The 24,203-nt window shown below is 35.5% G+C and overlaps 1 protein-coding gene across 1 annotated transcript; it reads right to left on the reverse strand.

Moving 5' to 3' along the window:
* Nucleotides 1–267: 267 nt before the first annotated feature.
* Nucleotides 268–4,043, reverse strand: LOC145034841 (uncharacterized protein At4g15970-like). The gene is made up of 4 exons (XM_078983380.1): nucleotides 3,714–4,043; nucleotides 2,691–3,056; nucleotides 1,160–1,644; nucleotides 268–511 (listed from the first exon to the last, which is right to left on the reverse strand). The coding sequence occupies exons 1-4, from the start codon at nucleotides 3,954–3,956 to the stop codon at nucleotides 451–453; spliced, it is 1,155 nt and encodes a 384-aa protein (XP_078839506.1). The 5' UTR covers nucleotides 3,957–4,043; the 3' UTR covers nucleotides 268–450.
* Nucleotides 4,044–24,203: the final 20,160 nt, after the last annotated feature.

Consider the following 24,203-nt stretch of genomic DNA (forward strand, 5'->3'; position numbering starts at 1 on the left):
GTTCGTCCTGGACCTTTAATAATATTTTATTTTTTAGAACCGGGCCTATATATATATATATATATATATATATATATATATATATATATATATATATATATATATATATATATATATATATATATATATATATATATATATATATATATATATATATATATAAATAAAAGGTTATGTTATGAGACATGCAATATAATGGGCTAAAGCCTATACAACCATGGGCTACAAATATATACACTAATAGTAAACATACGAGGCCAGCAAAAATTTACAATTTTTGTATAAACATGTAAGCGAGGTATATAAAACGACATTGTTTTATATTTTGTACAAAGATGGTAATATTATGTCATGTTTACATACATTTAGTTTTCTCAAGAATTATATATGACAATAATCAGTTATGTTTTTTTTTCCTACTAAGATGTTCACCGTTTTGTTTGCCCCCGATCAACTCTTACTTCCTTGATGATCTTTCTTCTTGGCAACACGAGGCCTATTGAACGAGCCTCTACAAAATGAACTTAATGATTAGGATTTATATGTATAACAAACATAACAAAATCTAGAGCTTTTAAAGAATTTGAATTAGTTTCATATTCAAAAATATATAATTAAGGGATTCACAGTTCTTTTGCTATGCAACCACACATAACCAAACCGTTATATTGAATTTATCAATATTGTGTTCAGATCATATACTTATTAAGTCGAGTTAGACTGAAATTAAAATGCAACTGATATTTTTACAAGAAGTCAGGTTATAGTTTACCACTTTTTCAATTCCTATTTATGTTTTTTAACAAGAAATATATATGCATATTATTATTTATAGTAATATATAGTCAACAATGTATGCATACAAATCTTCAAATTGCATCTTAAATATGATAATTTTATTAGATACGATTAGAAAAAAATACAGTTTATTTTATCATTCTATTAATTAATGCAATCTAAGTACGTAACTTGAATCATTTAATGTAACAAACTTAATCTTTTACCTACTACGTAAAATTGTTATGTAAAATCGTAAAAACGTTTAAGTTTTGTGACTAAATGATAAAAAATAGTAATTTATTACGTCTAAGATTAGAAAAAAGATATTTCATGATGAATTGATAAAATAGTAAAACTACAGAAAAAGAAAAAAAATTACCTGCAGGATTGAGGAACCGTCCAAGAAACGGTGTGAACCTTGGTAGTTTGATTCACGAACGATTGCATGTATTTTCGCCAATCTTGAAGCATGATTCCAAGATCATGAACCTTGTTCTCTAACCCAACACAACAATTCGCATGCATGGTGCACACCTTGTCAAAATCCCTACTCGGCTCACAAAATCCACCGAAAAACATTGTATCAAGAAACCGGATTTGTAGCCCATTGTCACGAATGAAAGGGTCAAACTTGATCTTATTGAACACATCTTGATCATGTAGACCTGGATAAGTCAACCTCGATTCGAACCAATATTTGTAAAATTGAATAGTCTTTATGTTTGACTTTACGTAAGTGAAACCGCCATTTGGCAAATTGTTTAGATCAAATGGGTTCCCTCTGAAGTAATCACAAGCAATTTGGAAATCACCGTCTTCATGGAAGTGTGGAAATGGATCCCTAAACCACATTATGTCTGCGTCCTGCTCGAAAAAAAGATTTATAAATTAAGCATCTAATGAAATTATACTAGTAATTAATTATATTAATTGAGTGAAATAGAGAAACCACGTTTTTAGAATTACAATATGTTCATTGCATATTCGAAATGAAATAACAGTTAACAAAATATGAATAGTTAACAAAATACAAATAGTTATCTTATTATTGGCTTAGTTTACCAAAGTATAAAATTTTATTTTTTTTAACAGAAAATTCTGAATATAGGGTAAAAAGTTCAAATCATTTTTTTTTTTTTGTCCCATTTCACATATTTTATTCAATAGTTTATCATTTTCTATTAAAATAACGTAAAAACATTTTCGTAAATTCAGTCAAGATACCAAAACTTCTACTATAATAAATGAATGTGTTTTATCACATGTCCTCTTCTCATTCATTTGGACACGTGATATTTTGTAGAATTTTTTAATTTTCTATTTTCCACTTGTGATTTTATTGTATTTTTCATTTTATTAAATTAAAATTCCATATTTAATGAGTAAGGTAATATATATGTAAAGTATTTATTAGAAAGAGTTTATATATATATATATATATATATATATATATATATATATATATATATATATATATATATATAATGTATTTAATACATTAAAATCTCGTTAATTTTAATAATTCAAATTTTTTTCATTTTTCTTATCAATTCAAACTTTTCAAATTGTTAAACTTTTATATTTATTTTTTTTAATTAAACTCATGTAATACATGGGTCTCACACCTAGTTTTTTAATATAATAACACAACTATGTAGAAAATCTTTCGGAAAAATCATAATATTTTGACTAAATTTACGGAAAAATCCTTATGTTTTTAACAGAAAATGACAGATTATCGGGTAAAATATGTGAAATCAGACAAAATGGCTAATTTGATTTTTTTTTTTATCTAATAATCGTGACTTTTCATTTAAAAAAAAGTAAAATTTAGGATTTTTCTATAAACTTGCCCATAATAATGAGATTTATATGGAGATTTTCCAAATATAAAAGCAAATTATCATTACCGTGAAAAGAAAGTTGTAGCCTAAATCTAGAATACTGCGTAAGAAGTCGATTCTTCTCCACATCATTTTCAGATAATCGGCTGCCATAAAATATGCCTCTTCTGAAAAATCCATCCCTTCGGTACTAAGATTGTAACAATGTGGGTGCAACTTCAAGCAACGAGTGTATGCTTTTTGGTCCATAGCTAGAACGACTAAGTGCTTCAAAAACCTTTGTGTTTGATTCCCGATTTTAAAGCTTTCAAGAAATAGATCAAACATAGAGTTTGGTTCCACCCATGCATCGTTTAGAGTAGTTAGTATTATCGTATTGTTACTTGTTGCAGCTCTTTTGAGTATGCTTTTCAATTCATCTGCTTTGTTCTCCTATAGAATTCAACAATTAAAAAGTAAAAAGAAAGTAGCATATAAAAAAATTCAAAATTTTGGAAAATTCAAAGCTGTACTTCGTCAATGCAGCCAACTATTCTAGAATTTTCAACTTGTTTTAGAAAATATAAAATAATCTAATTTTATTTAAAGATTTGTATTAATTTATAGGATTTTCATTACACCTTATGTACTATATATATCAAAATGCCAAGCATCAAACCTAATCTAATGATTCAGGAAGTGGTTCATGACTCATGAGATGATGTAGAAACCGTATTATGTAAACTTAATTAGCATTGCACATCAATAACAACTATCCACGGATCCACCTATCTCACGTAATGACAATGAATTCATGATCTTGTAATTATCGTACATGCATATAAAAATATTTGTATAACAAAAACGATACAAGTTATAAACGAAAGTAGACTAATTAATTATAAACGCCACACATATATATGTCATTCTTAACTAACGTTATTTATATCAACGCTTATGTGTAGTACTCAACATGATTAATCTAATTATATCGTTCATAAAACTATATATACCACATGAACACGTTATAACAAAACCTAAACATATTTATTATACATAGATATCAAGAAATCATATATGTATACTTTTCAATGAAGATGAAATACTTACTGATGAATTGATGCCAGACGAATTATAGTTGAATGGAAACCGTAGAGAAGGAGAAGATTGATAAAGAAGCAAGCACGAAAATGCCACCAAAGCAAAGATGATCACCAATTTTGGAGTTTGAAGTAGGAAATTAGAGGGAAGAGGGAGGAAGAAGTGGTGGTGGTGGTGTGTTGACTCCGATGGTGGAGGCGTGTCATGTTGATGACCGGCAACCGCCGTGTTGGTTCCAGTTTCTAATCCCATATACGGTGGTAGAAGCCTGGTAGGTGGTTTTAGTGTTTTGTTCCTTGTTCCTTGGGTGTGGTTGTGTATTTAATGAAGGCGACGCTAATCTTCTTTATAATATACAATAAGTTGTCATTCACAAGTTGTCAACTAATAAGGCTAAGGTAATGACAAGGAAGTGCTATTATTTCATACATTAATTAAATTAAAAAAAATGGGGTTTTATAATTTTGGTTATATAATATTCAAATTAACTTTTTATTTATTTATATATGACCATATAAAAAAAGTAGAGCTTTGCGCAAAAGGCGAAAGGCATGTTCGCTTTTAAATATATATTCTAAAATTATAGTGTTTTTATTTTCAAACATCTCATGCTACCTGAGATTTAATTAAAAAGATTTATTCTGGAAGTTTTATAATGGATAATATGATAACTATATCTAAATAATTTTTTTCTAAGCGAGACAAATTATAAACAGAATGAGCAAAATATTGTTTTTTAAAAGTGAAGAAATGCACGGATGTTTTCTTAGTATTTAGGAGAGTATTGTTTTTATATTTTATAAGAACGACTAGGTTGACCTTTGACTTGTATTTATTTGAAGATATGAGTTTGAGTTTTGGTGTCTTCATCACTTATGGGGTGTTTGGGATTTGCTTGGTATTGGGCGTTTGGGATTTCTTTGATATCTATTGCATTTTAATACCATTAATAAATAGTTTTAATGTCTGAAAAGGATAAATGTTTTATTTATTTAAATAAATAGTTTTTGATAACTCCTTATACTTTTTTATTCTATTATTTTTTTTACGATAATAAAATATGTCATTCAATTTAATTTAGATTTGATTGAAATGTTAAATTTGTATACTTATTATTATCTTAAATAAGTAGAAATATATATATTTTTACTTTTTGTTTCTATTATTTTCCTATTTATTTTAGATGATAAATTTGTATATTTATCATTATCTTAAAGAACATGTGGCATTCAATTTAATCTTAATTTGATTGAGATGTTAAATAGATAAGAAAAAAATAGAAACAAAAAGTTAAAGGATATTTAATTTCTCTTATCTACAATAATTTATGGGTTATTTAAATTAAATTATTGTATGAACCTTATTATAAGTATATGGCTATATACATCCTACCCTAATAAAAAACTTGTTAACTTATTGCATTTTGATACTAGCTAAGCTAATTCAAATACTATTTTTTTTAAACTTCATTTTAACATCGGAAAAGTTAATAAACACTTTTACAAATGAACATAAATTGTTTTAAGTAATATTACAAAATTAATTATTGATTATATATTCGACAATTACCCTTAATTTATTCTTCGATTTTAAAATTCATGTGTTTGTATCAACCTTTCATCCTTCCTTAGACATTTCTTTTATGTTTAACATTAATCGTCATGGTTTTTTGTTTTATACATCTTTGTATTATTATTCTTCACAAATTTTTTTAATTAATTCTCACATATATATATATATATATATATATATATATATATATATATATATATATATATATGAAAATCACAAAATAACCAAAATTTAAAAAAAAAATTACTACTTCAGGTATGTTATTGATGATAACGGTTAGGTGAAAGACGAAGCTCGCATGCAAACTCAAGTCTATGTCTATGTGCTTGTTATAAGTTGTCATCAATGTGGCATTTGTAGAATATATAGGTGAAAGTTAATTTGATATGTGAACTCGTATAATTTTTATATTATGCATATCTCAAAAAGTTAATGTCATATATTGGCAATGAATTATTTCTATTTATGTCAATAAACTTTTAATGTAACAGTCAAGCCTGTTTCTATGTGCTTGTTATAAGTTGTCATCAATGTCGCATTTGTGTATAATATATAGGTGAAAGTTAATTTGATTTGTGAACCCGTATAATTTTTATATTACTAGGTGTGAGACCCGTATGTTATACGAGTTTAATAAAACAAAAATTAAATTTAAAAGTTTAAACACAAATTCGTTTAACTTTGAAATTTAAAATTTAAAATTTAAAATTTAAAATTTGAATTTAAAAAGAAACATATTAAATACTATATGAGTATTAATATTGTAATTTATTGGTTATTTTCAATTATGACAATTATTAATTGAGGTTTAAATATGATATGTTAATTAAGAAAATATAAAAATATAAGAAAATGACAAATGAAAAAAAAAAAACATTTAATCAAAAATACCAAAAATTGACTTGTGTTCAAATTAATAAGAGAGTGACATGTAACAAAATTATTTTTATTTATTGAAGAGGATGCATATCTCAAATAGTTAATGTCATAGATAGGCAATTTTGACTCTTTTAACGGGTTATTGTTACAAGAATATAGGAAGACAATTAAACGAAAATAAAAAAACAAATTTATAGGGATTTTTAGATAAATATACTTAAATTTGTCATATTTTATTGGTTATGTTTCTCTAACAATTTTAGGTTTGTTGTAAAAAAAAATCATTTTTACAATTGTTTTTCTTTAAAATGGCTACAAACACACACCCGTTATATTACTCTTAATATACACCTTTCATTTCAAGTGAGAATTGAAACCTCAACCACTTATCCGTCAACTTCTAATACCGCTAGACCAAAAGGCCTTCAGTGAGAATTGAAACCTCAACCACTTATCCGTCAACTTTTAATACCGCTAGACCGAAAGGCCTTCGGTCATTTTTGCAATTGTTTAATGTAAACATAATAGCATATTCTCAACATACCATTAAATCAAATTAACAAAAAAAAATCTTTAAGCTTACAATTTTTTTATGTTTTTTTTTCACTTTAAATATGTTTGTCATATTATACGTATTAATACATAAAAAATGTATTTATATACAAAAAAAAGTTTAACTAAACATCATATACATATGTTTTTTAGGAGTATAAATAAGCATTTTATGTATAAGCCAAAAGTAACTATATATGTAACACCTATAAAAATCAAGCCAATTTAAAAAAATTTCAAACATCCAAAAGTCATTAGTTATTACAAAATGTTTTCAATATAGTTTAATATCATAATATCTTAGAAACAAAAAGTTCAAACCACGAGAATATGTACAATCACCCCTCGCCTTGTCGAGTAATCTGAAGCACCTGAAATAATAAACTGAAACCGAAAGCACACAACTTAGTGAGTTCCCTCAAAATACTCATACACACAACAATACACATATAATCACGAACAACATACTATGAGTCCAATCAATCATCGGGTTGGAATATCTCAGACCCTCAACCATCGAGTTGGAATGCCAACATACTATGGGTCAAATTATCCATCGGGATGTAATACCCCAGCCTGTTGACTGACGCACGAAGCAGCCCAGTCTCACCGTATAATATGCCAAATATGGCGGGTCCAATCAACCATCGGGTTGGAATACCCCAGACCAATCAACCTCCGGGCCCAGTCATCCATCCGGATGGAATACCCCATGTTGGAATGCCAATATATATAAATGATCAAATGAGAACTCCTAAAAGGTTGAGAATGCGAGAACAAATATATTTATTTGTGATTCCATGTATTCATTTGTGGAGAAATAATAAATTTTTACGCACAATCAACATGAATATGTTTTTTTTTCTTCAATTAAAATTAAAGGCGTAAAAATTTATCACTACTCCACAAATGTATGTTAGAAATTTGGGTGTAGAAAGGCTTGAAAATTCTGAGAATTGTGATTGTCACTTTCAAATCGAAGTATTTGGTGGTACTCCCAAATCTTCAATTGGATAAGACTCAGAGAGACAAGAACCGAGAATGTTTGATGATATTTTCGTATGTACCAGAAAATGAGACCAAAACCAACTTTAACAACTTTGTCTGAAAACTGTCATATGACAGTTTTAAACTGTCATAAAACCATAAAAACTGTCATAAAACGGATATATGGATAAGGGTCAAACCAATGGTCAATTATCTGAAAAATCAATTTTCGATCCCAGCTAGGGGCTCTGCCCCTTGGACCCCGCTCCCAGGGGCGCTGCCCCCGGACCCCCATTCGTTCAGGGGCTTCGCCCCTAAATGACAGTGTACTTTGAAACTTGATCAAACTTAAACAAGTGTGTACTCCACACCTTCCTTACTTGTTTAATATTTATCAAGATCATTTTTGGTTACACACAAAGTAATCTCATTACACTTAAATAACATTGATGATCAAAATCACTAACAAACCTCCCCCATTTAAGTGTAATCTTGATTAACTTAAAATGAAACATAACAACAACAAATTGATGCATAAATGAAATGTCGTGACGATTGAATTTCACATTAGTATATTATTCATTACAAATATCCGAATACTAGGGTGTCACTACGGATTGAACCCTTTCTATTCATAGTGAATACATGAAGATAATACACACAACAATTTACATTCTCATAAGTTCTAACTTGACACTATATTTTACTAGCTTGTGTCCCATCCTTCAATAAGTATATCAAAGTCAAGTCCCAACTTCTTGAAGCAGCTAAACTTCATACTTATATAGGTAGTTCTTTTGTTCTTGCACCTGCAAATGCAATTTTTCAAAGAACTATTAAGAAATAAAACTTCAACCTTCTTAACTTGCAGTTCTGAACACATACCTTGGGATGATGATAAAATGTGTTCCAATCTTCAAATATCAAGCTTTCCACATTGAATTCAACATCTAATATTACATTAGATGGGAATTAGGTATCTCAATATAAAAGATTTTAAGTGGACTTCAAACCCATCCCTACAGCCGCCTTGTGCACAAGATTTCTTGCTAACCCTTTGGTTAGATGATCGGCCAAATTCAACTGAGTTCTTACAAACTCCACAGATATCACACCAGTCATGATGAGCTCACGAATCATGCTATGTCTAACACCTAAATGTCTAGACTTTCCATTGTATACTTGACTATAAGCCTTAGCCAAAGTTGCAGCACTGTCATATGATAGTTTTAAACTGTCATAAAACCATAAAAACTGTCATAAAACGGATATATGGATAAGGGTCAAACCAATGGTCAATTATCTGAAAAATCAATTTTCCGATGCATTTTTTTAATATAGTAAGGCTCTGCCCCTTGGACCCCGCTCCCAGGGGCGCTGCCCCCGGACCCCCGTTCGTTCAAGGGCTTCGCCCCTAAATGACAGTGTACTTTGAAACTTGATCAAACTTAAACAAGTGTGTACTCCACACCTTCCTTACTTGTTTAATATTTATCAAGATCATTTTTGGTCAACACAAAGTAATCTCATTACACTTAAATAACATTGATGATCAAAATCACCAACAATGTATACATGGAATCACAAATGAATATACTTTGTTCTCGCGTTCTCAACCTTTTTTGCGTTTTCATTTGATGCTACTCATATATATATATATATATATATATATATATATATATATATATATATATATATATATATAAAAGAGTATGATCAAATGAAAACACCAAAAAGGTTGAGAATGCTCACATACTACAAGTCCAATCATCCTCGGGATGGAATACTCACGGCCCACAACCATCGGCTTGGAATGCCCAAGTCTATTGGCTCTCGCACAAAGCAGATAAGCCTCAACCACTAATCAAACATGTGCACATATATCAACTAATCACATAACAATCTATAGACATACAAATCGATCTAACAAATCATAACAATATAGTAACATCCTATCTACCAGGATATTGATCTAACAGATCATAGCAACATATAACATCCTATCTACCAAGATACTGATCTAACGGATCATATCAACATATAACATCATATCTATCAGGATACTGATCTAACGGATCATACAATACTCGATCATATAACATATGAGGATAACAATCCAAAAGGGTCGGCCTTGGTGCCTTAGACCCTTAGGTATAGTGAGGAAAACTCACCTCACACTGCTGAAGTCCCACGAATAAAATTCCAACTACTGGTTGACAGATTCCCGAGCTGTTAACATCAAAAGAAACACCCAATTAATAATTTGGTTCCAAGCCTATGGTCCAATTCACACTCTAAAGGCCTAATAGTTGGACCAAAGCCCAACATATGTCCCAATATTCCAAATTGGGCCCAAACCTCTACATGCTCTTTCCCTAAGGCCCATCCATTTTTTCTAGTCCAAACTCTTGATATTCCCATGACCCAATATCACATAATCATCAAGGCCTAGTTATGGCCCACCTATGGCCCAATTTTCCAAATTAGGCCCAACTCCTTCACATGGGCCTTTTCCCAAAGCCCATCTAATTATTTTGGTCCATTTACTTGTTCTTGGATAGCCCATCAATAGTCTAATCACCAAAGCCCAATAGGAAGGCCCAACTCAAGGCCCAATTGAAATTAGGGTTTTCACATGAAGTGACGATTAGGGTTAAGTGTTCCTACTTAACCCATTAAAGACTTAATCCATTAAGTGCAATATTGCCTTAGGTTAAACTGAAAATGATTATTAATTATTATTTTAAGTTTATTAAATAATTCTAGTGCGGGTCCCGATCAATCCCCAAAATTAAGGTTTCATGACATTAGGGTTTTCCAAAACCCTAATTAGGGTTTCCAATCCAATACTAGCCTATTAGTCACTTGGTTGGGCTTTTAGGTCAATTTGGGCTTCATTGGGCCCGTTAGGGTTTCATCAAGCCCATTCTGTCCAAGCATCCAAAACGAGTCAAAACGTAAACAAGGCACACTGCCACTCAACACGGCGGTTGGTGGCGGCAACCACCACCTCACGTTGGTGGTTATAAGTTTCTATTATTATTCTGGCCGATTAAAATACATTACATTTTACAATCAAAACTCAAATAAACATACACACACATAAATAACACACACAGCCGCACTGTGGCGGTACGTGGTGGTCGGAGGTGCTAGCCACCACCTCACGGTGTTCGTGGTGGCCCTCTTGTGTAATTCGGCCAAGATAACCACACACACGGCACACACTAACAGTAGAACACACCCACACATCTTTTGCTTATAAACAGAACCCAGCCACCCATCACCTGGTGGCGTACGATGGCGGCGACTTGGAGTGGTGGGCAGTAAAAACATCATCTGCAACAGCCACCATGGCCGACAACCATGGTGGTTTTCTAGGGTTTTTCTGTCCAAACGAACACATATACATGCATCCCATCTAACAACAGAAAGTTCTTATCGAAAAAAGCATCCAATCTCAGCCACCCCTGTGTTGGCGTAAGGCAGTCGAACGGAGAAGTGGCAGAGGGATAGTCTTCGGAGCCACATCAGCAGCACAACACCGGAACAGAAACGTAGAATGAGAAGAAGAACAATACAGTTGGGAGGTGGCGTTTATTGCCATCTGGAACAAAAGCAATGGGGAGATGCTATTTGTGAACCTCGTTAGCGACATTTTCTCTTCAATGGAACCGGGCAGCGACGACAACCAAGAAATGAACGAAGGCGCTCTTCAGCGAGGTGGTGTGCGACGGATGGTGCTTGAACTCGAATGGTAGTGACGTCGCTCATTCAACTCCTCACTGATCCGTTGTCCCAACATCTTCGACTTGTTGAACTTTCCCTTGCCGGCAACAACATGGTGGAAGTCTGGTGATCGCTGTGGCCGCTTGTTGATCGGAAACGGGATGGTGGTGGCGCCGGTGGGGAGACATAAGGTGGTGGTTGTGGCTGATGATGGAGCCCTAGGGTTAGGTTTAGACGGATAATGAGGTTATATACCCAATTCCTTAAGCTTTATCCCATAATAACAAAAATGGTCCCTCCTTGTATTATTCCTTTCAAAACAAATCCCTAATTTACCATTTAAACCCCACTTTCTGAAAATCTTTCCAAATCAAGTCCAAAATGTTACCAATCAGCCCCTGTTTCCATAAACCCTTACATATTAAGTCCAAATAATACCAACCACCCCCTGACTTCTAAAATCCTTTGTAAAAAATCCAGAAATTACCCATTTAACCCCCGAAACTAACATCCGATAATTATTTTTTGTTTTTGGGCTGTAATAATCTAAAATAATAATAAAAATTACTTCTCGAGGTTCTGGGTTTATTATTTAATTGTTCTATTTTAAACGGGATGTTACAACTCCCCCTACTTAAATTTGATTTCGTCCTCGAAATCATTTCTTAATATCCCTTACACGCCATACAACTTGAACCACATGACCACAACTACAGGCATACCCCAGCCTTTCCAAGGCAACCGCATCCAAGCCTCGTAGGGTCCTAGAACATGATGGTACACAAATTCCTCGTGGTCACCTTACTCAAACCGAAATTTGTAGTCTTAAGATGGTCTGACACCCTAACAGATTACCCCTACTGGATCATTATTGTTGAATTCAATGCACTTATCTCCCAACTGGCTACTCAACTGTTAATAACTTGGGGTACCTACTAAAAGACAGTGTCAATGACCAATTTCCCTGCAGTACACTTATACTTGACAAAAAACTCATCCGGAATATCGGATTCCTGCCCGTTGCTGAACCAACGAGCAATCTTCCAGTTACTCTGCGCGACCTTCGAAGGAAACTTTGACTAGCAATAGTTGCCCTAGCTATATCACTACTCATGGCTCCATCAATCCTTTTGGTCCATCCAATCGTAATAGTGTGACAACCTGTTACCACCAAATCTAATGCGAAAATTGAATACTACCAGAATGAGTGTAGTCTTACATCATGCCCGGTCTCTAACGACCTACCGTTTTCCTGATTCCAATCATGTTGTGGTCTACCTATAATCTTGCGAACTGGCCCACCCTGACCTAATCATCTGAAAGAATCTGTGAATGCTATGAATCATCTCGCAGTCTCACAACACTTCCCACACCATCTGACCGCTAGTGAATGTTATGGATACCCCCATAGTCTCACAACACTTTCCATACTATCTGATCGCTTGTGAATGCCACGACTACCCCCACAGTCTCACAACACTTTTACTTTAACACAATCGCAACCCAATACCTTACCCTCAATCTATCAATCTAAAAACCAAGAGTCGAGCACACACTCGACCGAACGCCCGAACTGAACTCAATACATGACTAGAGCCCCAACTTGATTTCGTAAATTATGCTATCAAGCACCGAGAAGACGCAATACACATGCTGCAGAGTTTTACCAAACTCCCGACTCACACAACCCTCAAACTAAACAACCATTTGGGGCCCCCTTTCCCCCTGAAGGGGATGCGGAACTTATCCCAGTTTCAAAACCACTCGCGCTTCTGAATTCCGGGATAATTCTACCCTACTTAGATTCGATTAAGTCCTCAAAATACATGAAAGTTGGAGAATTCCCAATCTTTCTCACATTCCAACGATCGATCCGATGACAACCAACTCTTTCCAACTAGTGCTCCATTACCAACTAATCTCAAGTGAACACACACTTCTAAAAACTAGCTGAACACTTCCTGAATCCTAGTGAAATCGCTAGTCCCTAATACTTGAATGATCCCACACTTAAATCTTGAAGACATAAAGATATGTGCTCCAACTAATATCTCAACAACGAGCTACTTGTTGGGTTTTCAGCACTATAACACTTATATGGTGCACATGCAACCCTAGATGCTTTGGAACTATGTTTCTTTAACTATACATGCGATTTTCAAATTTCCAAAGCGTATAACTTAACTAGCATACAATTAAATATAACAACTAGTTAGATAGCTTACCTCTTGTGTGGTTAGCCTTTGGAAGTTTGAGCACCCAAAATGTAATGCCTCTAATGTGTCACAAACACCAAATGCAAAGGAGGATTTTAGAGAATAGGTTTAGCTAGTATAAAATTGGCTCTCACACACATGTAGAGAAGGGGTGCCGATTTTGACACAAGGGGTTTAATATGTAGTGTTACAATCTCTAGTGTTTCATCCATGTAATCCTAATGCACCATGACCTTCCATATCCCTAAGGCTCCATGGGTTAAAGTTCCATGGACTATCCATGAACCACTTAGCGCACCCTAATGGATCTTTAGCCCACACTATAAGAATGATTGATTTACATAATCAACCCCTTTGATTTAATTAGTCTCTTTTGATCACAAAATTAATTATTGATCAATACTAATTAATTAATATTATTTTCAAATTAATATATTATACTTATAATATATAATAAATCATCAAAAAACCTTATTCTCAAAAAGTCCATCTTATCAAATTGCACTGATGAAGGCAACCCAAAAGGACCATGCTACAATCAGGTCAAGTACATACCGGATATAGTTATGGGCTTAGACACCAAATCCAACAGTCTCCCACTTGGATAAGTCTAATAACTATAACTGCCAATGTAACTTCTAGATCCGATTAACAATTGTAGCTTCCAAAAGCCGTTGTCGAACTCTAATCCAGTCAGTGACTGTCCTTAGATAAGTGATCATATATTCCTATGTTCTTCAAGATATCAGCGGAAAAATACATGGAACATAGTCATACTTATCGTCCTGAAATTAGTTTCCCGATTTTCTATTAGTTTGACATAGAACATAATTGAACACATCAATTTAGTTCTGACCGGGCCCGATACATAGGTCAAAACAAATCATTGAGGGGGCTCAAATATCGCTTTGAATATTTTTAGATTAAAAGGAACATATAAACTTCGACATCATATGCTTGTACTGACTACTCATTGAATCATGCCCAACAATACGTTTTATAACATCAAGCTACTGATGCGTTTTCTTATCATCAATGCACAACCAATTTGTAGTCAACAACTCATATATCTTGGTTTGCAGATTATATGATATTATCATCTCATAATCACTCTTGATAAATTCCATGAAGTGATTATGATGAGTGCAGGTTGATCCAATGCAAATTCTTATTTCACAAGCACTCGTGAATGGTGCAGCAGACTCTTACCATGTCTAACTCCTTTGACATCTACAACCAATTCATAACAGTCTAGACTCATACCTACTTCCAGTGTATGATCGACTATGGATAGTTTGAATAATTATATTATTCAGGAAGTCAAAACATGCATGAAACAATAATACATAGTTGACACAAGACAATAACTTTACTTATAAATAAAACTCCCTTTATTCAATCATCAAAATGTCAATTACAATTTAGCTATTACAATTTTCTAATTTAGCTAATCACTAAAGATAATATAGTCCTTTAGCCCAATGCCTCTTGCATACTACAAGTGCTTAACCCTACTAAATCTCTTTGTAAAGGGATCTGCTAGGTTATCCTGTGACAATATCCTCTTCACCACGAGGTGACCTTCTTCTACATGGTGTCTTATGAAGTGGTGCTTTATGTCAATATGCCTGGATCTACCATGATCTCTCAGTTCCTTGGCTAAGGCAACCGCCCCTTCATTGTCGTAGAAAACTTCTATGGGATCCTTTATGGATGGAATAACTCCAAGATCTCCGATGAAGTTCCTCAACCATATCGCCTCTTTCAATGCTTCGCTCGTTGCTATGTACTCTGATTCACACATTGAATCAGCCACGGTCTCTTGTTTGGAACTTTTCCAAGTTATTGCTCCTGCATTTAGGGTAAACACCCAGCCCGATTGAGAACGCATATTATCTCTGTCGGTCTGAAATCCAACGTCACAATACCCTAATACTCTCAGGTCATCACTCCCACTGAGAGTAAGGATCCAATCCTTAGTCCTCCGTAAGTACTTAAGAATGTTCTTAACTGCAGTCCTATGAGCTCTACCAGGATTTCCTTGATATCTGCTAACCATGGTTAAAGCAAAGGCCACATTAGGGCGAGTACAATTCATTACATACATGATTGAGCCAACTACGGAAGCATATGGTACTTGAGTCATGTCTGTTATCTCAGCCTCTGTACTCGGACTCTAAGTCTTACTCAAATTGGTATTGCTTTGGATAGGCAAGTCACCTTTCTTAGAGTTCTCCATGCTGAAACACTTCAGCACTTTGTCCAAGTAGGTACTTGATTAAGTCCTACTAGTCACTTACTCTTGTCTCTCAAAATCCTTATCCCTATGATATAGGTAGCTTCTCCAAGGTCCTTCATAGCAAAACACTTCCCAAGCCAGTACTTGACTTCTGGAAAGGTCGGGACGTCATTTCCTATGAGTAGTGTGTCATCCACATACAACTCGAGAATGCTAACTATCCTCCCACTAGCCTTGACATACACACAAGACTCATCCTCGCTTCTCGAAAATCCAAACATTTTGACTTTCTCATCGAAACAAGGATTCCAACTGCGAGATGCTTATTTCAATCCATATATGGATCTCTCAAACATACACACTCTATTAGGGTATCTTGCATCGAAAAAACCCTCTGGCTGACTCATGTAATAATCTTCAGCCAACTATACATTAAGGAAAGCGGTTTTGACATCCATCTTCCATATTTCATAGTTATGAAATGCAGCTATGGCCAGGACAACCCTTATAGATTTAATATTTGATACTGGTGAGAATATCTCGTCATAGTCAACTCCTTGAGTTTGAGTAAAGCCCTTTGCAACCAGTTGCGCCTTATATGTGTGTACTTTTCCATCCATTCTGTTCTTCTTCTAGAAGATCCATTTGCACCCGACGGTCTTTCGACCCGGTTCATTGTCAACCAAGTTCTAAACTTGATTATCATACATGGACTGAATCTCGCTATCCATAGCCTCTTTCCATTTAGCAGACTCAGGGCCTATCATGGATTCCTTATAATTGTTAGGCTTATCCAAATTCACCAATGTACTATCACTGATAAATGTATCACCTTCTGTAGTAATATGGAAACCATAATAAAACTCAGGTGCAGTCCTAACTCTGGTGGAATGCCTCAAAGGTACATATTCGTCAATAGGTTCAACAGGAGTTTCTTCCTCGGGTTGATCACTAGTGTTTGAGGTTCCTTCATCGCTTGATACTTGAAGCTCTTCAAGGTCAATTTGCCTCCCATTGACCCCTTGGCATATATGCTCTCTCTCATGAAAGACCCCTCTTCTCGTGATGAAAACAACATTTTCACTTGGTCGATAGAAGAGATATCCAAAGGATTTTTGTGGGTAGCCGATGAAAATACATTGCTCACTCCGAGGTTTGAGCTTATGTGAGTCTCGCGCCTCAAGAAAGCCTCACAACCCCAAACTTTGATGTGATCCAAAGTGGGAACTTTCCCAGTTCACATCTCGTGAGGTGTTTTGGAAACCTTCTTTGTAGGGACTAGATTAAGGATATGGGCGGTAGTCTCTAAGGCATACCCCCAAAATAAGATTGGTAACGAAGCTCGACTCATCCTAGAACGAACCATGTCCAACAAGGTTCGATTGCACCTCTCAGCCACACCATTCAGCTGTGGTGTCCTAGGAGGTGTCAATTGTGAAAAATTCCACATTCCTTAAGATAGTCATGGAACTCGATACTAAGATAGTCTCCTCCTCGATCAGATCGGAGTACCTTTGTCTTCATGCCCAATTGATTCTCCACTTCTTCCTTAAAGTCTTTGAACTTTTCAAAGGTTTCTGACTTATGCTTGATTAAATAGCTATAACCATACCTACTATAATCATCAGTAAAAGTCACATAGAATCGACTAGCATCTCTTGTGACAGATCTGAAGGGCCCACACACATCAGTGTGTATGAGATCCAACAAATCCTCACCCCTTTCACTAGTACCAGTAAATGGTGACTTAGTCATCTTTCCAAGTAAACAAGATTCCCAAGTGTCATCCGATTTGAAGTCGAATGACTCCAAAACTCCAACCTTTTGGAGTTGGCATATGCATCTCTTGTTGACACGTCCAAGATGACAATACCATAAGCATGCTTTATCCAAATCATTGGATGAATCAATATGTAACACATTATTTCCTAGGTTATCTACAACATTCACAGTTTCATACACACCATTTCAAGGTAAAGCTTCAAAAGAAAAGACACCATTATAATAAGCATAAATACCACCATTATTATTATTAAAAGCAAAGGTGAAACCTTGTTTATACAAACTGTGAAAGGAAATAATATTTCTCGCCATATCGGCAGTGAAACAACAATTATTCAAAGCTAAATTTAAACCATTACTAAGCAATAAAGAATAAACTCCAATCTTGGTCACATGCAACACTTTCCTATTTCCCATGATTAAGTTTATCTTCCCGTGCTCCACATCCCTACTTCCTTTTAGTCCCTGCAAATCAGAACAAATGTGAATACCACAACCTGTATCAAGGACCTAAGAATTAGCATGTGTTGTTTCACTAGTATGAATAGTGTAAATACCTGCAAAGGAGGGCTTAATTTTCCCATCCTTAATATCCTGCAAGTACTTTCGACAGTTTCGCTTCCAGTGCCCCTTTTCATGGCAATGGAAACACTCTACTTCCTTTGGATTGGTAGAGGGAACAACAGAACCAAATTTTTTTCCGCTAGAAGAAGATCCATCCCGGGACTTTCCCTTGGAAGGAGCCTTCCTCTTTTTACCCTTACCATGTGAAGGGTTTTGTGCATTCTAACACTTTTATGGTGTACATGCAACCCTAGAAACATTGGATCTATGTTTTCTCTATTATACATGCACATTTGATTTATCTAAGGTTCTCATCCTAACTATCATATCATGGGGTACCTGTAATATAAAAACTAGTAGAATGACTTACCTTTTCTTGTGGTTGATTTCTTGGAGCTTCAAGAGCCTAGCACCAATAATGTGAATGCCTCAAGAGGAATCACAAATCACCAAAACAAATTGGAAGACTTTGGGATAATATGAAGCACTCTAGAAATCGGCCCACCCTTGTTCTCACACACTAGTGCCATTTCATGTGCCAAATACCTCTTTATATAGTATGGTGGATAAGGGTTACATCCATGTAAACCCTAATACCCATGACCTTTCATTTTCATAGGATCCATGTCATAAAAACTCCATGGACTATCCATGCAAGCCTAGCCAATCCTAAATGAACTTTGGCCCATTTTATACATGTAAGAGTCCATATTTAATTAGTTTCTTTTGATCACTAAATTAATTCTTGATCAATACTAATTAAATAATATGATTTCATATTAATATATTATAACTTATAATATATTAATAAATCATAAATATACTATTCTCAAAACATTATCCATACAAATTGTTTCGGTGAAATGCAACCCAAATGGACCATGCTGGGTCGGGTCAAGTACATACCAAATATAGTTACGGGCTTAGACACCTTATCCAACAGTCTCCCACTTGGATAAGTCTGATAACTATTGATGCAAATATGACTTTAGGAACCGACCAGCAATCGTAGCTCTTAAAACTCTGTGCCATTTCAGATAAGCAATCCTATAATCATCTATTCTCAAGATATCAACCAGATAAATACATGGAACAACATCATATTTATTGTCCAACTATTTTTTTCCTGATTTCCGATTTGTTTGACATAGAACTAACCTGAACACATCAATTTGGTTCTGACCGAGCCCGAGACATAGGTCAAAAAAATCATCGAGGGGCCCGGATATCGCTTCTAATCCTCCAAGGATTAAAAGGAACAGATAAACTTCGACTCATATGCTTGTACTACTACTTGATGAATCATCCACAAAGGCATGTTTTATAACATCAAGTTACTTATGTGGTTTCGTACAATCAATGCATAACCAACTCATAGTCAACAACTCATATCTCTAGGTTTGAAGACTTATATGATATTACCATCTCACGATCACTCGGGATAAATTTCATGAAGTGATACAAGTGAGCGTGGATTTAATCCAATACACGAAACTTTTGAGCACTCATGAATGCTGTAGCAACTTTTGCTATGTCTAACACCGTAGACATCTACAAGCCCAATTTATGACAGTCTTGATTCATACCTACTTCCAAAGTATGATTGACTGTGGAGAGTTCGAATAAAGTAATTATTCTGGAAATCAAAACATGGGAAGTTGAAACAATAGTAAACAATTGACAAAAGATATCAACGCCTTACTTATAAATAAGCAACAACTTTTATTTAATCATCAAATGTCAATTACATTTTACAAGTTCAGAGATAGCTATCTAATATGTAAAACTAATATCGTCCTTCTTCCCGATGCGCCTCGCATGTTGCAAATGCCTAACCCTAGTCAGTCCCTTTGTGAGGGGATATGCTGGGTTCTCTTCTGGCGATACCCTCTTTGTCATGAGGAGTCCTTCTTCGATCTTGTGTCTTATAAAGTGATATTTTCTGTCAATGTGTTTGGATCTGCCACGATCTCTCAGTTCCTTGGCTAAGGCAATCGCACCATTGCTGTCATAGAAAATCTCCATAGGCTCCTTTATAGTTGGTACAACTCCAAGGTCTTCGATGAAGTTCTTCAGCCATATCGCCTCCTTTGCTACTTCACTCACTTCTATGCACTCTGATTCACACGTCGAATCAACTACCGTCTCCTGCTTGGAACTTTTCCAAGTAATCGCTCCACCATTCAGGGTAAACACCCAGCCCGACTGAGAGCGGAAGTTATCCATTTCGGTCTAAAAGCTGGCATCGCTATACCCTACTACTCTTAAGTCATCACTCCCACCAAGGGTAAGAATCCAATCCTTAGTCCTTCATAGGTACTTGAGAATGTTCTTTACCGCAGTCCAGTGAGCCTTGCCAGGGTTCCCCTAACATATGTTGAGCATGCTCAAAGCAACGGCCACATAAGGGCGGGTACAAGTCATAGCATACATGATCGAGCTAATAACGAAAGCATATGGTAATCAACTCATCTCAGCTATCTCATCCTCTGTACTCGGGCTCTGAGCCTTACTCAGTTTGGCATTTCTTTGGACCGGTAAATCACCTTTCTTTTAATTCTGCATGTTGAACCTCTTCAATACCTTGTCCAAGTAGGTGCTCTAACTAAGTCCAATTAGTCTTTTACTCTTATCTCTCAATATCCTTATCCCTAGGATATAGGCAACTTCTCCAAGGTCCTTCACAGTGAAACACTTCCCAAGCCAAGATTTAATCTCCTGCAAAGTTGGGATGTCATTTCCTATGAGTAGTATGTCATCCACATACAATACCAAAAACCTAACTATACTCCCACTAACTCTGACATATACATAGGACTCATCCTCGCTTCTTGAAAAACCAAACTCTTTGACTTTCTCATCCACACAAAGATTCTAGTTTGGAGATGCTTGTTCCAATCCATAAATGGATTTCTCATGCTTGCACACTCTATCAGGGTACTCTGCATTGACAAAACCCTCTGAATGACTCATGTAAACATCCTCAGCCAACTTTCCATTAAGGAAAGCGGTTTTGACCTCCATTTTTCATATTTCATAATCATGAAATGTAGCAATGGCTAACATAAACCTAATAGACTTAATCTTCTCTACTGGTGAGAAGGTTTCATCATAGACAACTCCCTGAGTTTGAGTGAAGCCCTTCGCAACCAATCGCACCTTATAAGTGTGCACTTTCCCATCCATGTCAGTCTTCTTCTTGAAAATCCATTTGTACCCGACCGTCTTACGACATGGTACATTGTCAACCAAGTTCCAAACTTGATTGTCATACATGGACTGAATCTCGCTGTCCATAGCCTCTTTCCATTTATCAGACACAGGGTCTGCCATGGCTTCCCTATAGCTGTTAGGTTCACCCAAAATTACCAGTGTACTATCACTGATAAATGTATCACCTTCCTCAGTAATATGAAAACCATAATAACACTCAAGCAGATTTCTAACTCTAGTGGAACGCCTCAGAGGTAAAGACTCATCAGTAGGTTCAACAGGAGTTTCCTCCTCAAGTTGATTGCTAGGGTTCGAGGTTCCTTCACCACTTGACTCTTGAAGCTCTTCAAGGTTAATTTGCCTCCCACTGTTTCCTTGGCTTATAAATTCTCTCTCGCGAAAGACCCCTCTCCTTGCCACAAAGACCACATTCTCACTGGGTCTATAGAAGAGGTAACTAAAAGATTTTTGTGGGTAGTCGATGAAAATACACCGCTCACTACGAGATTTGAGCTTGTCGTGTGGGTAACCAAAGACCACATTCTCAAACAAGCCTCGCAACCCCAAATCTTGATGTGGTCTAAAGTGGGAACTTTCCCATTCCACACCTTGTGAGGTGTTTTGGCAACCTTCTTGGTAGGGATTAGATTAAGGATATAAGCGGCAATCTCTAAGGCATACCCCCAAAATGAGTTTGGTAACGAAGCTCGACTCATCATGGAATGAACCATGTCTAAAAAGGTTCGATTGCGCTTCTCAGCCACACAATTAAGTTGTGGTGTTCTGGGAGGTGTCAATTGTGAAACAATTCCACATTCCTTAAGATAGTCAAGGAACTCTGTACTAAGATACTCGACACCTCGATTGGATCGAAGCATCTTAAGGTTCTTGCCCAACTGATTCTCCACATCCTGTTTAAACTCTTTGAACTTTTTGAAGGTTTCTGACTTATGCTTGATTAAGTAGACATAACCATATCTAGTGTAATCATCAATAAAAAGTCACATAGAAGCGGTTAGCATCTCTTGTGGAAGTTCTGAAGGGTCCATACACATCTTTGTGTATGAGGTCCGACAAACCTTCACCCCTAGTACAAGTACCAGTGAAGGATTACTTAGTTATTTTTTCAAGTAAACAAGACTTTCAACTATCATCAAACTTTAGGTCAAATGATTCCAAGACTCCAGCCTTTTGGAGTTGGCCTATGCACTTCTTGTTAATATTTCCAAGACGAGAATGCCACAAGGATGCTTTGTCCAAACTAATGGAAGAATCAATATGCAACACATTATTTCCTAGGTTGTCTACAACCAACACAATTTCATATACACCATTACAAGGTAACGCTTTAAAATAAAGAACACCATTATAAAAAGCATTAATACCACCACATTCATAATCAAATGAAAAAGTAAGTCCTTATTTGTACAAACCGTGACAAGAAATAATATTTCTCTCCATTTTAGTCGAGTAACAACATTTATTCAAATCTAATATTAACCCACTACTCAGCAATAAGGAATAAACTCCAATCTTGGTGACAGGTGAAGCTTTCCTATTCCCCATGATCAAGTTTATCTTCCCGTGCTCCACATCCTCACTTCTTCTTAGGCCCTGCAAATCAGAACATATGTGAATAACACAACCTGTATCAAGCACCCAATAATTAGTATTCGGTGAGTTATTAGACATTATAGTGTAAATATCTGCATGGGTGGTTTAACCTTCCCATCCTTAACATCTTGCAGGTACTTGGGGTAGTTTCGTTTCTAGTGCCCCTTATCATGATAATAGAAGCATTCAACTTCTTTAGGGTTAGAAGAGGGAGTGACAGAACCACCTTTGGTTCCACTCGAAGAGGATCCATCAAGAGACCTTCCATTGGTACCCTTCGTAGGGGTCTTCCTATTTTTCCATTTACCTTGCCCGATTGACAGAACATGGGCGGTGTTAGGATTAGGAGTAGCATCAACCGATTTACCTTTGAGACCACTTTTAGCGGTCTTCAAAAGTCCTTGAAGCTTGCTGAGTGTGACCTGCTCTTTGTTCATATGATAGGTCATTCGAAACTGATCATAACAAGTAGGTAAGGAGTGTAGTATGATATCAATAGCCAACTCCTCAGGGAAGTTCACATTCAACTTTAGCAAACGGTCCACAAACCTTTGCATTTTTTGCATGTGGCCCGTGATGGGTTCACCATCCTTCATTTGGGTTGTTATCATGGAAGAGATGATTTCATACCTCTTTTGACGAGCACTCTGATGGTATCTATCCATCATGTCCATGTGCATCTCAAAAGAGTAAAAGTCCTCATAGGACTTTTGGAGTCCATGTAACGACCCAATTTTCACGTCCGAAAATTTCATTTTAAAAACATTACTTTAGAAAACATTAACAAATAAAAACATTGTTTGATCAAACCATAACACAACGTAAACCATGTCTAAAAACCAAACCATACAACCCATCAAAATATCAGAGTACAAATCCCAGTGAATCTCGTAAATGCGGAAACCAGAGTGTGTGCATGATGTGCCACTACCGCGCCAACTCCTTCACCTTCGAAGAAGAGGTACCTGAAACCAAAACTGTAAAACGTAAGCACAAAGCTTAGTGAGTTCCCCCATCGTACCACATACCATACAAACACATAACATACATACTGTCAGGCTATTATGGGGTGCCTGACTACCCGGTACGGCCATTCTAGGGTGCCGACCTACCCATACGGCCATTCTGGGGTGCCGTCCTACCCGTGTCAAG

Source organism: Lactuca saligna, chromosome 3, assembly GCF_052625555.1.
Source record: "Lactuca saligna cultivar CGN05327 chromosome 3, ASM5262555v1, whole genome shotgun sequence".
In the NCBI taxonomy this organism is placed as follows: domain Eukaryota; kingdom Viridiplantae; phylum Streptophyta; class Magnoliopsida; order Asterales; family Asteraceae; genus Lactuca; species Lactuca saligna.

Coding starts and splice junctions, on each gene's coding strand:
- LOC145034841 (XM_078983380.1), bottom strand. CDS start 3,956: ATGGGATTAGAAACTGGAACCAACACGGCGGTTGCCGGTCATCAACAT. Junction 1,645..2,690: donor GCTACAACTTTCTTTTCACG/GTAATGATAATT, acceptor TTTTTCGAGCAG/GACGCAGACATAATGTGGTT. Junction 512..1,159: donor ACGGTTCCTCAATCCTGCAG/GTAATTTTTTTT, acceptor TTCATTTTGTAG/AGGCTCGTTCAATAGGCCTC.